The sequence below is a fragment of the Camelina sativa genome, chromosome 7 (assembly GCF_000633955.1).
Source record: "Camelina sativa cultivar DH55 chromosome 7, Cs, whole genome shotgun sequence".
NCBI classification, from domain to species: domain Eukaryota; kingdom Viridiplantae; phylum Streptophyta; class Magnoliopsida; order Brassicales; family Brassicaceae; genus Camelina; species Camelina sativa.
The window spans coordinates 2,988,099-3,000,573 of NC_025691.1; the positions used below are offsets into that span (position 1 = coordinate 2,988,099).

General features: G+C 35.9%; 4 protein-coding genes across 5 annotated transcripts in view; 3 read left to right on the forward strand and 1 right to left on the reverse strand.

Moving 5' to 3' along the window:
- LOC104704223 (purine permease 2-like) lies at positions 4,860-5,943 on the forward strand. The gene has a single exon (XM_019227358.1). The coding sequence runs from the start codon at positions 5,011-5,013 to the stop codon at positions 5,752-5,754; it is 744 nt and encodes a 247-aa protein (XP_019082903.1). The 5' UTR covers positions 4,860-5,010; the 3' UTR covers positions 5,755-5,943.
- LOC104700070 (purine permease 2) lies at positions 9,146-10,765 on the forward strand. Its single transcript, XM_010415519.1, has 2 exons — positions 9,146-9,995; positions 10,225-10,765. Exons 1-2 carry the CDS (start codon positions 9,297-9,299, stop codon positions 10,579-10,581), a joined length of 1,056 nt encoding a protein of 351 aa, XP_010413821.1. The 5' UTR covers positions 9,146-9,296; the 3' UTR covers positions 10,582-10,765.
- On the reverse strand, positions 10,687-12,059 carry LOC104700069 (protein CutA, chloroplastic-like). Its single transcript, XM_010415518.1, has 6 exons — positions 11,862-12,059; positions 11,655-11,755; positions 11,518-11,580; positions 11,293-11,324; positions 11,074-11,168; positions 10,687-10,950 (listed from the first exon to the last, which is right to left on the reverse strand). The coding sequence occupies exons 1-6, from the start codon at positions 12,035-12,037 to the stop codon at positions 10,869-10,871; spliced, it is 549 nt and encodes a 182-aa protein (XP_010413820.1). The 5' UTR covers positions 12,038-12,059; the 3' UTR covers positions 10,687-10,868.
- LOC104700068 (chaperone protein DnaJ-like) overlaps positions 12,155-12,475 on the forward strand; it is a 1,757-nt gene continuing 1,436 nt past the window's right edge. The window contains exons 1-2 of one of the 2 annotated variants that reach the window (XM_010415516.1): positions 12,155-12,315; positions 12,401-12,475. In XM_010415516.1, coding sequence (XP_010413818.1) covers positions 12,247-12,315; positions 12,401-12,475 — 144 coding nt within the window. In that variant the 5' untranslated portion in view covers positions 12,155-12,246. The remainder of the gene's footprint in view (positions 12,316-12,400) is intronic. The other variant, XM_010415517.2, reaches the window with a different exon arrangement.

Sequence of the window (12,475 nt, forward strand, 5' to 3'; positions counted from 1 at the left end):
TACCAGATCTTGGGAGCTTTGTACTTGATTGCACTATCTCTAGAGAACGGTTTGCTCACTCACTTTGTGATCTAGGTTCTAGTATCAACTTGATGCCACATTCTGTTGCTGTGAAACTTGGGATGACAGAATTCAAGCCAACTAGATTATCTCTTATCCTAGCTGATCGATCTCGAAGAATCCCTGAAGTTGTTTTAGAGGATATTCCAATTAAGGTTGAAACTTCATGATTCCCACTGACTTTGTGGTGCTGAAGTATGATAAAGAGCCTAAAGACCCTCTCATCTTAGGAAGATCTTTCTTGGCTACAGCTGGTGCCATCATAGATGTGCAGAAGGGACACATAACACTGAATGTGGAAGGTTTGAGTATTAACTTTGAGATGCATAAACTGAGGAGGGCTCCTACTATTTATGGACAGACTTTTTCAGTTGAAAAAGTTTCTACTACACGAGCAACAGGTTTAGCATCGATCGACGCTCCATTAGTATCGATCAACACCCCTCCGCGACCGAACCCACACTTGTCCAAAAATGATGCTCCAAGTCATAAACCTGTTCCTAAACAGACAACTTACCACTCCACACTCCAGAGTCCACAAGTAAGGCCAAGGTACACATCTTCTGCACCCAAACCCCCTCCTATCATCAATAAGACCTTCAAAGATACAAAAACTGTTTTGCAGTTGACCAAGTCATGAGATTATCGTAGAGCTCTTGTTTCTTCTGTTGATGATTTTGCAGGACATAAAAGAAGCAATCTCGTCCCTAAATCCCGCCTTGGTCTTGTTCCTCACATCCTTGGCAGACCTCATGCACCTAAAGCTTATACACCACCTTGGATGATGAGGCATTATTCTCAGAAGCATTCACTGCCACATTCTGATCCGCCGGACACCTAAGCTTCAACACAGTCAAGCTAATGACTGAAAACAAGCACTTAGTGGGAGACAACCCACTTCTAGGTTTTTCTTTTCCTTTTGAGACATTTTTCTTTTTGCATTGAATCAGTTTTTGTTTGAAATTTGTTTGAAATTATGAACTATCTATCTATCATGTTGTTTTCAACTTGTGTTTGAGTGTTTCTTAACAGAATAATCATCCAAGGATTGATCCAACAACACATCAACACAACTAACAAGGAGTTACAGCCAAAAAAACCACCATTCATGATGAGTGTCGATCGACGTTGAAATGGTGTTGGTCGACACCGCTGGGTAACCCGAGAATCAGTTCATCTTTTCATTACAATTTCCATACGTTTTTGTTTCTTTTAGCTTTTCTCTTACTTGATAACACTGTGGAAAATGTTGTTTAAGTCTGGGGGAGGTTATCTACTAACTACGTTTTTGTTTTTGAGTTTCAGTTGTGTTAGTCAAAACCATAAAGTTTGAGTCAAATTTTGTCAAAATTTTCCTTTTTGTCTTTGGGAATTATGATCTTGACTAATGATTTCTCTTATTTGGCTAACACTCTAATGATTACTTGTTTATGCTTGATCTCAGAACTGAAGCTTAGAAAGACTATGATCCTTATCAACAATCCCGAAAGCCCTTATTCAATGGATATCTGATTGATCTAACGTTGTCTCAACTTTTATCAGGATTTTAATTGGAATTAATTCTCTTGCCTAGGGAGTTGGAAATCAGTGGACTAGACTTCTTCTTCGGGCCATACAAGACTGTGCAATTTTTCAAAGTATGTCTCCCCTCTCTCTTCTCTTCAGTACTTCAAAAAAAAAAGATCAGAAAATAAAAGAAGAGAGGAGAACAAAAGATGAGATGATTTTGATCAGTTTAGAGGAGTAGGTAAATTACCTGTGACCTCATTATTTTACTCTTGAGTCAAATGATCACACAAAGCTTGGAAGCGAGGGGTAGGTAAATTACCGATGACCCCGGTATTCGCTTACACCTTTGATTCAGAAAAAAAAAAAAATGTTTGAAAAAAATCAACCCCTTACNTTGAGTTTCAGTTGTGTTAGTCAAAACCATAAAGTTTGAGTCAAATTTTGTCAAAATTTTCCTTTTTGTCTTTGGGAATTATGATCTTGACTAATGATTTCTCTTATTTGGCTAACACTCTAATGATTACTTGTTTATGCTTGATCTCAGAACTGAAGCTTAGAAAGACTATGATCCTTATCAACAATCCCGAAAGCCCTTATTCAATGGATATCTGATTGATCTAACGTTGTCTCAACTTTTATCAGGATTTTAATTGGAATTAATTCTCTTGCCTAGGGAGTTGGAAATCAGTGGACTAGACTTCTTCTTCGGGCCATACAAGACTGTGCAATTTTTCAAAGTATGTCTCCCCTCTCTCTTCTCTTCAGTACTTCAAAAAAAAAAGATCAGAAAATAAAAGAAGAGAGGAGAACAAAAGATGAGATGATTTTGATCAGTTTAGAGGAGTAGGTAAATTACCTGTGACCTCATTATTTTACTCTTGAGTCAAATGATCACACAAAGCTTGGAAGCGAGGGGTAGGTAAATTACCGATGACCCCGGTATTCGCTTACACCTTTGATTCAGAAAAAAAAAAAAATGTTTGAAAAAAATCAACCCCTTACAAGTGAGAAAAAGGAGAGGAAAGGAGATGTATGAAGAATGTCTTGGCCTGAAGAGAGTCCATATGCCATTGATCGATATTCCTTTGGTAAGAATTCACCTTATTTGTGCTTTAGTATTGACTAATGAGATGACAATGGAGATTTCAGAGATTCCAAAGGATTGTGAGATTTGAGTAAGATTTGAGTAAGGAATTCACCTTATCATGGTTAAGTATAAGAAGTAAGTTCTTGAGTTAGGTAAATGAAGAGTGCGAATAAGAATCATCATGCAGTTGAGTGAGTTCCCAGTTTTTAAACCTCTTTCACATGTCCAAACTTATGTTTTGCTTGAGGGCAAGCAAAGGCTAAGTCTGGGGGAGTTGATATATCATGGTTTTTGTGGTTTTTAACCATAATATAACTGTGCTTTTTGAGTCCTTTGATTTGTTTTCTAGGATGTTTTAGAGTCTTAACATGTTTTCTAGGATTTTGGCACTGAAGGAGCGAAATGGAGCGATTTGGATCATTTTGGAGCATTTAACCGGAAGAAATCAATTTGGAGTCTGATCATGTGACCAGCGTCGACCGACACCAAAGGAGCATCGGTCGACACCAAGACAATCCGACTCAAGTCTTCATAATTGGAAGTTTTACAAATTTTGCCTGAAGTCTTCCATAATTGCAACACAAGTCCTTGACGTGTTTTAGGATATATATATATATATATAATATTTTTAGGTTCTAGAAACCCTTAAGTTATATTTTCCAGCAATCCTGTGAGATTTTGAGAGCTTTTGGAAGAGAGAGATCTGAAATGAGAGAAGAATTCATAAACTCTCTCTTTACTCTTTTAATTTCAATTGCTTATTATTCAGAATTATGTTTTGTTCTTCATTGAATATGTCTGAGTAGTTTGCTTGTTAGGTTCAGAGTTTTTCACAGAGATTTTATAATTTATTAGATCTGTTTATTTAGGATTCATTATCTTTCTAGATCTTCATCTTAGGTTGTTCTTCATATTAATCATTGATTGACCATCTAGAATTAATAACTTAGGAAAATAAATTGATATGGGAATATAATTGATTTTCCTGATAAAACTTTTTGATGAGCAAAATTACTTCTTGCAAAGAGATTTGATTTAGTAATTTTGTGAACTTATCTAAACCTGTTTTTAAAGCTGATTTTTAACCTAGAATTTTACAAAGAGATTTGGATTTTCTGGTTTTAAATTTAGATAATATTTGCAGTGAAACTGATTTATTTTACAAAAGTGTTTAGAGTTTTAGATCTGATTTTTAACTGCTTGATCCTAATTTATTGATTGATTTAGTATTTCATAATTTCTTGAGAAATTCCCTAGACCTAGCTTTTTGATCCTTGAATTTTCACAGCTTTTATTTAATATTTTGCATTGCTTTTCTTTATTTAAATCAACTTGTTTAGTGTAATCATAAAACTCTATAATTTATTGTGTAATCTTGAGTCCTTGTGGAATTTGACCCTTAAGTACTACAATGATCTCTTAATTTGAGAGAGTAACTCTAGGGTTTAATTTGAGCATATCACCTTTGATTATATCAAACACTTCATCCAAAAATATTACTAAAATAAATTTTATCCACAATTATATCACACACTTCATCTAAAAATAACATTATTAACACAATTATTACATTTTAAATTTATTTTTAGAATTTATCTTTTAAGTTGGGTTATGGGTTTAGTATTTATAGCTTAATTTTGATGTATAGTGCTGTTTTTGGAGCTTAATAGATAATGTGCTAAATTTAGGAAAAAAAAACTAATTTTTATGTTATCTATGAGAATTGATCTATGATTTATTTAAAATATAATAAAATATATTATTAAGTAAATATATAATAAAAACAAGTAGCGGATAGTGTCACATGACTCTTAAATCTATACTATAAAAGGTAGAAAAAGTAGAGTTTTTGACAGAAAACATAAAACAAATTAATCGGTCTAATTTCTCTTGATTGACTTTTCAATATCAATATCAATTACTATATGGTTTGCTCATTAACACACACTACTTTAAACATTTTTTTTGAATTTTGTAGATTACAAAATATTATTACACAAAAGAAAAGCGTGTACTGTTTTATATTCGGAATGAATTGTCAACAAAGAAAAATTTCTAAAACTTCTAAGTTTCTACATTGATTTAGAAGGTGAATTTATAGGGAGACAAAAAAAAGTTTAGGAGAAAAGGTCATCACTATCGTGGTGACGAAAAGAACGAGTATACAAAAAATAATGGAAAATAATGGCCAACCTTGGTCCGCCCAGGCGCCCACTACTACTAGTGTGTATATAAGCTTTACCATACGTTTCCACCTGAAGTCAACAACAAACTCATTCAGTCTTTGATGGGATACCAGACACACCAATACTAGACAAGGACAAGCACATACAAATTGGCTGAGGAAGAAGAAAATGGTGATGAAGATGAAGAGCGTTCGTGTGATCATAAACTGTATATTCCTAGCAATTGGAAGCTGTGGAGGCCCTCTAATGTTGCGTCTCTACTTCCACAACGGTGGCGAAAGGATCTGGTTTTCTAGCTTCCTCCAAACTGTAGGTTGTCCTCTTATCCTCTTCCCTCTTCTCTTTTCCTTCCTTAGCCGTCGTCGCCTTGAAGAACAAGAAAAGACTTCACTTTTCCTCATGAAACCTCCTCTCTTCATCGCCTCTGTCGTCGTTGGTCTGCTCATGGGCTTTGACAATTACCTCTACTCTTACGGACTAGCTTATATCCCTGTTTCAACTGCGTCTCTGATCATTTCCGCGCAGTTAGGCTTCACTGCTCTCTTTGCCTTTTTCATGGTGAAGCAAAAGTTCACACCTTTCACTATAAACGCCATCGTTTTGCTCACTGTTGGTGCCGTAGTCCTTGCCTTTAACTCTGATAGTGACAAGCTTGCGAACGAGACACACAAGGAGTACGTTGTTGGGTTCCTCATGACCGCTGGTGCAGCTCTTCTCTACGCGTTTATATTGCCCCTCGTGGAGCTTGCTTACAAGAAATCTCGTCAACGAGTCACGTATACGCTCGTGCTCGAGTTCCAGATGGTCTTGTGCTTTGTTGCTACTTGCTTCTGCCTCGTGGGGATGCTAGCTTCTGGTGATTTCAAGGTAAGAAATATGCTTCTTGTTTTTTTCCTATCATCTTTGAGATGAACAAAGTAGGGTTTTGAGAATCATGAATTGGGTTCTTTGAGACTTTTTCTTGTTCTTCAAGGCGACGACGGCGGAGGTATCTGTTTATGGAACCCTAAAAAGGAAGATGTTTTATATAATGAAGATCTGGGATCTTTGAATTTCTTGATTGATACCTAAATGGGAAAATGTTTTAAATTGGCAGGTGATAGCAAGAGAGNATTCTACTCTTGAGTCAAATGATCACACAAAGCTTGGAAGCGAGGGGTAGGTAAATTACCGATGACCCCGGTATTCGCTTACACCTTTGATTCAGAAAAAAAAAAAAATGTTTGAAAAAAATCAACCCCTTACAAGTGAGAAAAAGGAGAGGAAAGGAGATGTATGAAGAATGTCTTGGCCTGAAGAGAGTCCATATGCCATTGATCGATATTCCTTTGGTAAGAATTCACCTTATTTGTGCTTTAGTATTGACTAATGAGATGACAATGGAGATTTCAGAGATTCCAAAGGATTGTGAGATTTGAGTAAGATTTGAGTAAGGAATTCACCTTATCATGGTTAAGTATAAGAAGTAAGTTCTTGAGTTAGGTAAATGAAGAGTGCGAATAAGAATCATCATGCAGTTGAGTGAGTTCCCAGTTTTTAAACCTCTTTCACATGTCCAAACTTATGTTTTGCTTGAGGGCAAGCAAAGGCTAAGTCTGGGGGAGTTGATATATCATGGTTTTTGTGGTTTTTAACCATAATATAACTGTGCTTTTTGAGTCCTTTGATTTGTTTTCTAGGATGTTTTAGAGTCTTAACATGTTTTCTAGGATTTTGGCACTNGCCATACAAGACTGTGCAATTTTTCAAAGTATGTCTCCCCTCTCTCTTCTCTTCAGTACTTCAAAAAAAAAAGATCAGAAAATAAAAGAAGAGAGGAGAACAAAAGATGAGATGATTTTGATCAGTTTAGAGGAGTAGGTAAATTACCTGTGACCTCATTATTTTACTCTTGAGTCAAATGATCACACAAAGCTTGGAAGCGAGGGGTAGGTAAATTACCGATGACCCCGGTATTCGCTTACACCTTTGATTCAGAAAAAAAAAAAAATGTTTGAAAAAAATCAACCCCTTACAAGTGAGAAAAAGGAGAGGAAAGGAGATGTATGAAGAATGTCTTGGCCTGAAGAGAGTCCATATGCCATTGATCGATATTCCTTTGGTAAGAATTCACCTTATTTGTGCTTTAGTATTGACTAATGAGATGACAATGGAGATTTCAGAGATTCCAAAGGATTGTGAGATTTGAGTAAGATTTGAGTAAGGAATTCACCTTATCATGGTTAAGTATAAGAAGTAAGTTCTTGAGTTAGGTAAATGAAGAGTGCGAATAAGAATCATCATGCAGTTGAGTGAGTTCCCAGTTTTTAAACCTCTTTCACATGTCCAAACTTATGTTTTGCTTGAGGGCAAGCAAAGGCTAAGTCTGGGGGAGTTGATATATCATGGTTTTTGTGGTTTTTAACCATAATATAACTGTGCTTTTTGAGTCCTTTGATTTGTTTTCTAGGATGTTTTAGAGTCTTAACATGTTTTCTAGGATTTTGGCACTGAAGGAGCGAAATGGAGCGATTTGGATCATTTTGGAGCATTTAACCGGAAGAAATCAATTTGGAGTCTGATCATGTGACCAGCGTCGACCGACACCAAAGGAGCATCGGTCGACACCAAGACAATCCGACTCAAGTCTTCATAATTGGAAGTTTTACAAATTTTGCCTGAAGTCTTCCATAATTGCAACACAAGTCCTTGACGTGTTTTAGGATATATATATATATATATAATATTTTTAGGTTCTAGAAACCCTTAAGTTATATTTTCCAGCAATCCTGTGAGATTTTGAGAGCTTTTGGAAGAGAGAGATCTGAAATGAGAGAAGAATTCATAAACTCTCTCTTTACTCTTTTAATTTCAATTGCTTATTATTCAGAATTATGTTTTGTTCTTCATTGAATATGTCTGAGTAGTTTGCTTGTTAGGTTCAGAGTTTTTCACAGAGATTTTATAATTTATTAGATCTGTTTATTTAGGATTCATTATCTTTCTAGATCTTCATCTTAGGTTGTTCTTCATATTAATCATTGATTGACCATCTAGAATTAATAACTTAGGAAAATAAATTGATATGGGAATATAATTGATTTTCCTGATAAAACTTTTTGATGAGCAAAATTACTTCTTGCAAAGAGATTTGATTTAGTAATTTTGTGAACTTATCTAAACCTGTTTTTAAAGCTGATTTTTAACCTAGAATTTTACAAAGAGATTTGGATTTTCTGGTTTTAAATTTAGATAATATTTGCAGTGAAACTGATTTATTTTACAAAAGTGTTTAGAGTTTTAGATCTGATTTTTAACTGCTTGATCCTAATTTATTGATTGATTTAGTATTTCATAATTTCTTGAGAAATTCCCTAGACCTAGCTTTTTGATCCTTGAATTTTCACAGCTTTTATTTAATATTTTGCATTGCTTTTCTTTATTTAAATCAACTTGTTTAGTGTAATCATAAAACTCTATAATTTATTGTGTAATCTTGAGTCCTTGTGGAATTTGACCCTTAAGTACTACAATGATCTCTTAATTTGAGAGAGTAACTCTAGGGTTTAATTTGAGCATATCACCTTTGATTATATCAAACACTTCATCCAAAAATATTACTAAAATAAATTTTATCCACAATTATATCACACACTTCATCTAAAAATAACATTATTAACACAATTATTACATTTTAAATTTATTTTTAGAATTTATCTTTTAAGTTGGGTTATGGGTTTAGTATTTATAGCTTAATTTTGATGTATAGTGCTGTTTTTGGAGCTTAATAGATAATGTGCTAAATTTAGGAAAAAAAAACTAATTTTTATGTTATCTATGAGAATTGATCTATGATTTATTTAAAATATAATAAAATATATTATTAAGTAAATATATAATAAAAACAAGTAGCGGATAGTGTCACATGACTCTTAAATCTATACTATAAAAGGTAGAAAAAGTAGAGTTTTTGACAGAAAACATAAAACAAATTAATCGGTCTAATTTCTCTTGATTGACTTTTCAATATCAATATCAATTACTATATGGTTTGCTCATTAACACACACTACTTTAAACATTTTTTTTGAATTTTGTAGATTACAAAATATTATTACACAAAAGAAAAGCGTGTACTGTTTTATATTCGGAATGAATTGTCAACAAAGAAAAATTTCTAAAACTTCTAAGTTTCTACATTGATTTAGAAGGTGAATTTATAGGGAGACAAAAAAAAGTTTAGGAGAAAAGGTCATCACTATCGTGGTGACGAAAAGAACGAGTATACAAAAAATAATGGAAAATAATGGCCAACCTTGGTCCGCCCAGGCGCCCACTACTACTAGTGTGTATATAAGCTTTACCATACGTTTCCACCTGAAGTCAACAACAAACTCATTCAGTCTTTGATGGGATACCAGACACACCAATACTAGACAAGGACAAGCACATACAAATTGGCTGAGGAAGAAGAAAATGGTGATGAAGATGAAGAGCGTTCGTGTGATCATAAACTGTATATTCCTAGCAATTGGAAGCTGTGGAGGCCCTCTAATGTTGCGTCTCTACTTCCACAACGGTGGCGAAAGGATCTGGTTTTCTAGCTTCCTCCAAACTGTAGGTTGTCCTCTTATCCTCTTCCCTCTTCTCTTTTCCTTCCTTAGCCGTCGTCGCCTTGAAGAACAAGAAAAGACTTCACTTTTCCTCATGAAACCTCCTCTCTTCATCGCCTCTGTCGTCGTTGGTCTGCTCATGGGCTTTGACAATTACCTCTACTCTTACGGACTAGCTTATATCCCTGTTTCAACTGCGTCTCTGATCATTTCCGCGCAGTTAGGCTTCACTGCTCTCTTTGCCTTTTTCATGGTGAAGCAAAAGTTCACACCTTTCACTATAAACGCCATCGTTTTGCTCACTGTTGGTGCCGTAGTCCTTGCCTTTAACTCTGATAGTGACAAGCTTGCGAACGAGACACACAAGGAGTACGTTGTTGGGTTCCTCATGACCGCTGGTGCAGCTCTTCTCTACGCGTTTATATTGCCCCTCGTGGAGCTTGCTTACAAGAAATCTCGTCAACGAGTCACGTATACGCTCGTGCTCGAGTTCCAGATGGTCTTGTGCTTTGTTGCTACTTGCTTCTGCCTCGTGGGGATGCTAGCTTCTGGTGATTTCAAGGTAAGAAATATGCTTCTTGTTTTTTTCCTATCATCTTTGAGATGAACAAAGTAGGGTTTTGAGAATCATGAATTGGGTTCTTTGAGACTTTTTCTTGTTCTTCAAGGCGACGACGGCGGAGGTATCTGTTTATGGAACCCTAAAAAGGAAGATGTTTTATATAATGAAGATCTGGGATCTTTGAATTTCTTGATTGATACCTAAATGGGAAAATGTTTTAAATTGGCAGGTGATAGCAAGAGAGGCAAGAGAGGCAAGAGACTTTAAGCTTGGAGAGTCTTTGTACTATGTGGTGGTTGTGTTCACGGCCGTGATCTGGCAAGCGTTTTTCGTGGGAGCTATTGGGTTGATCTTCTGTGTATCGTCTCTGGTCTCTGGAATTATGGTTAGTGCTCTGCTTCCGGTGACGGTGGTCTTGGCTGTCATTTGCTTCCAGGAGAAGTTTCAGGCGGGGAAAGGTGTTGCTTTGGCTCTCTCCCTCTGGGGATCCGTCTCTTACTTCTATGGACAGATTAAATCCGAGGAGAAGACCAAGGCTCAGGAGACGCAACTGTCTCAGCTTCCAGTTACTGATTCTGTAACTTAAAAGCAACGTAACATGTTACAGTTGGTTTTACTAATGATGTCTGTAAAAAAAAAACAAAGTCAATTTCTGAAATACAACATCTATTGAGTTGTGAGTTGCTGCTGATACAATAAAAGATGTAATTTATAGAACTTGAGTTGAAATCTTTTAAGCAAATGTCATTTGACGAACTGGTCCAGTATTACACTTGACACGTTTTCTTTTTTTAATACAGAGGTTGTTGAAATGTAAAAGAAACCAGTACTACAAAGCCATTGACCGCTGGACAGCTACGAGACATGGAGATCTCAGTTCCTTGTACTGTTTTTCAACCATTCTAGATACTTGTCGCTTCCACCAGTGATTGGCAATGCAATTACTTCTGGCACACTAAGGAAGCAAGTAAAACCATATTTATTAACTTAGTTTGTGTGATTACTAAGGACAAGGCAAGCATTCGCATTACTCATGTTTTTGAAATGCGAAACATGTCATAGAACAAGGTTTACTTACTCGTATTCATGGTTTGCATTGACGTGCTCGGTTAGAGACTCTAGAAGGGATTGCCTTGTTTTGATTATCAATAGCTCCTCGGAATCACTCCGAACCTGAAGCCAAAAGAATTGATTATGTGCAATGTTCAACTATTAAGACAAGGATAGTCCTCGAGACAAAGATTGAGATAAAAAAAATATATTCTGAAGAAAGATATGTATTGATATCCCTACTTACCTTCCCCTCCCACTCGTACACCGATTCAATGCCTGCATCCAATCAAACAAACGTAAAACATCTTCTAGTGACTGAACTAGTAGTATTCAAAATCACAGAACATGCCAGCAAACAAAGAAGTAAGAGCTGAAAACAAAAGCATTTTGTTTACTCAACAAACTGAAGTTCTGTTCATACTGGAAACAAAGGCTTAATAAGAGGCTAACACAAGAGAAAGGAAAGTACCAGGCACAATGTTCACACAGGCTGCAAGCTTTTCTTGGACTATACTGTTAGCCAACTTCTTCCCTGCCAATGTAACAAACATTGTGACATGTCGATCAATCGAGAAACTAAAAAAAAAGAAAACACCAAAAGCAAACCTGCTTCTCTGTTAGGAACAGTGACATAAACAACAATGCTGGGCACATTTTTGCTGCTCTCCTCCATTTTAATCGATAGAGAAGAAGCCTTACTGCTAGACCTACAATTTCCAATTTCACCAGGTCAACGACAAAAAAAAAAAAAAAAAAAAATTTACGAACTTTAACAAAAAAAACAAATCGACATTTCCTCGAAAAGGCTCTAACCTAAAGAGAGGAACAACAGAGAAGGACTGTGCACAACCCGATCTGAAGGAAGACGAAGAAAGAGAAGAGATAGAGAGAGTTGAAAGCACGCAAAACGCACCGACGAACGGGAAACGCCGTCGAGATCCGATTAACGCCGATGATACTCCTCTAGTGATCCTCAGAGACGAAGCCATCACTGTGTGTTATCTCAACCGTTTCTTACTTATTGGGAAGAAAGGTTTCTGGAAGATGCTGAATGTCCTAAATTGTAATAAAATAAATAGTTTTGGGTTCTAAATGTAATTTTCAGTAAATAAAAAAATTGATTCTTTATCTGAAAAGTGAGAAGAGGAGAGAATTGTGAAAGTGAGGAAGCTCGGAATCGATTTGTTCGCATTGGAGGATGTGGTGTTACGATTGGGGAGACGGTCATGGCTCTGATTTCTTCAATCTCGATTTCGAGAACTTCAAGGTAAAACAACCAAATTCGAGGATTTGTTTGTTTAAAAATTGTTAAAGTTTCGGGTTTTTGGGTGAATTGGGTGGGGGTGTTGCAGGATCACTACACAGTTCTTGAATTGAGCTGTGACGCTTCTGATGATGAGATTCGTTCCAGCTTTATTCGTCTTGCA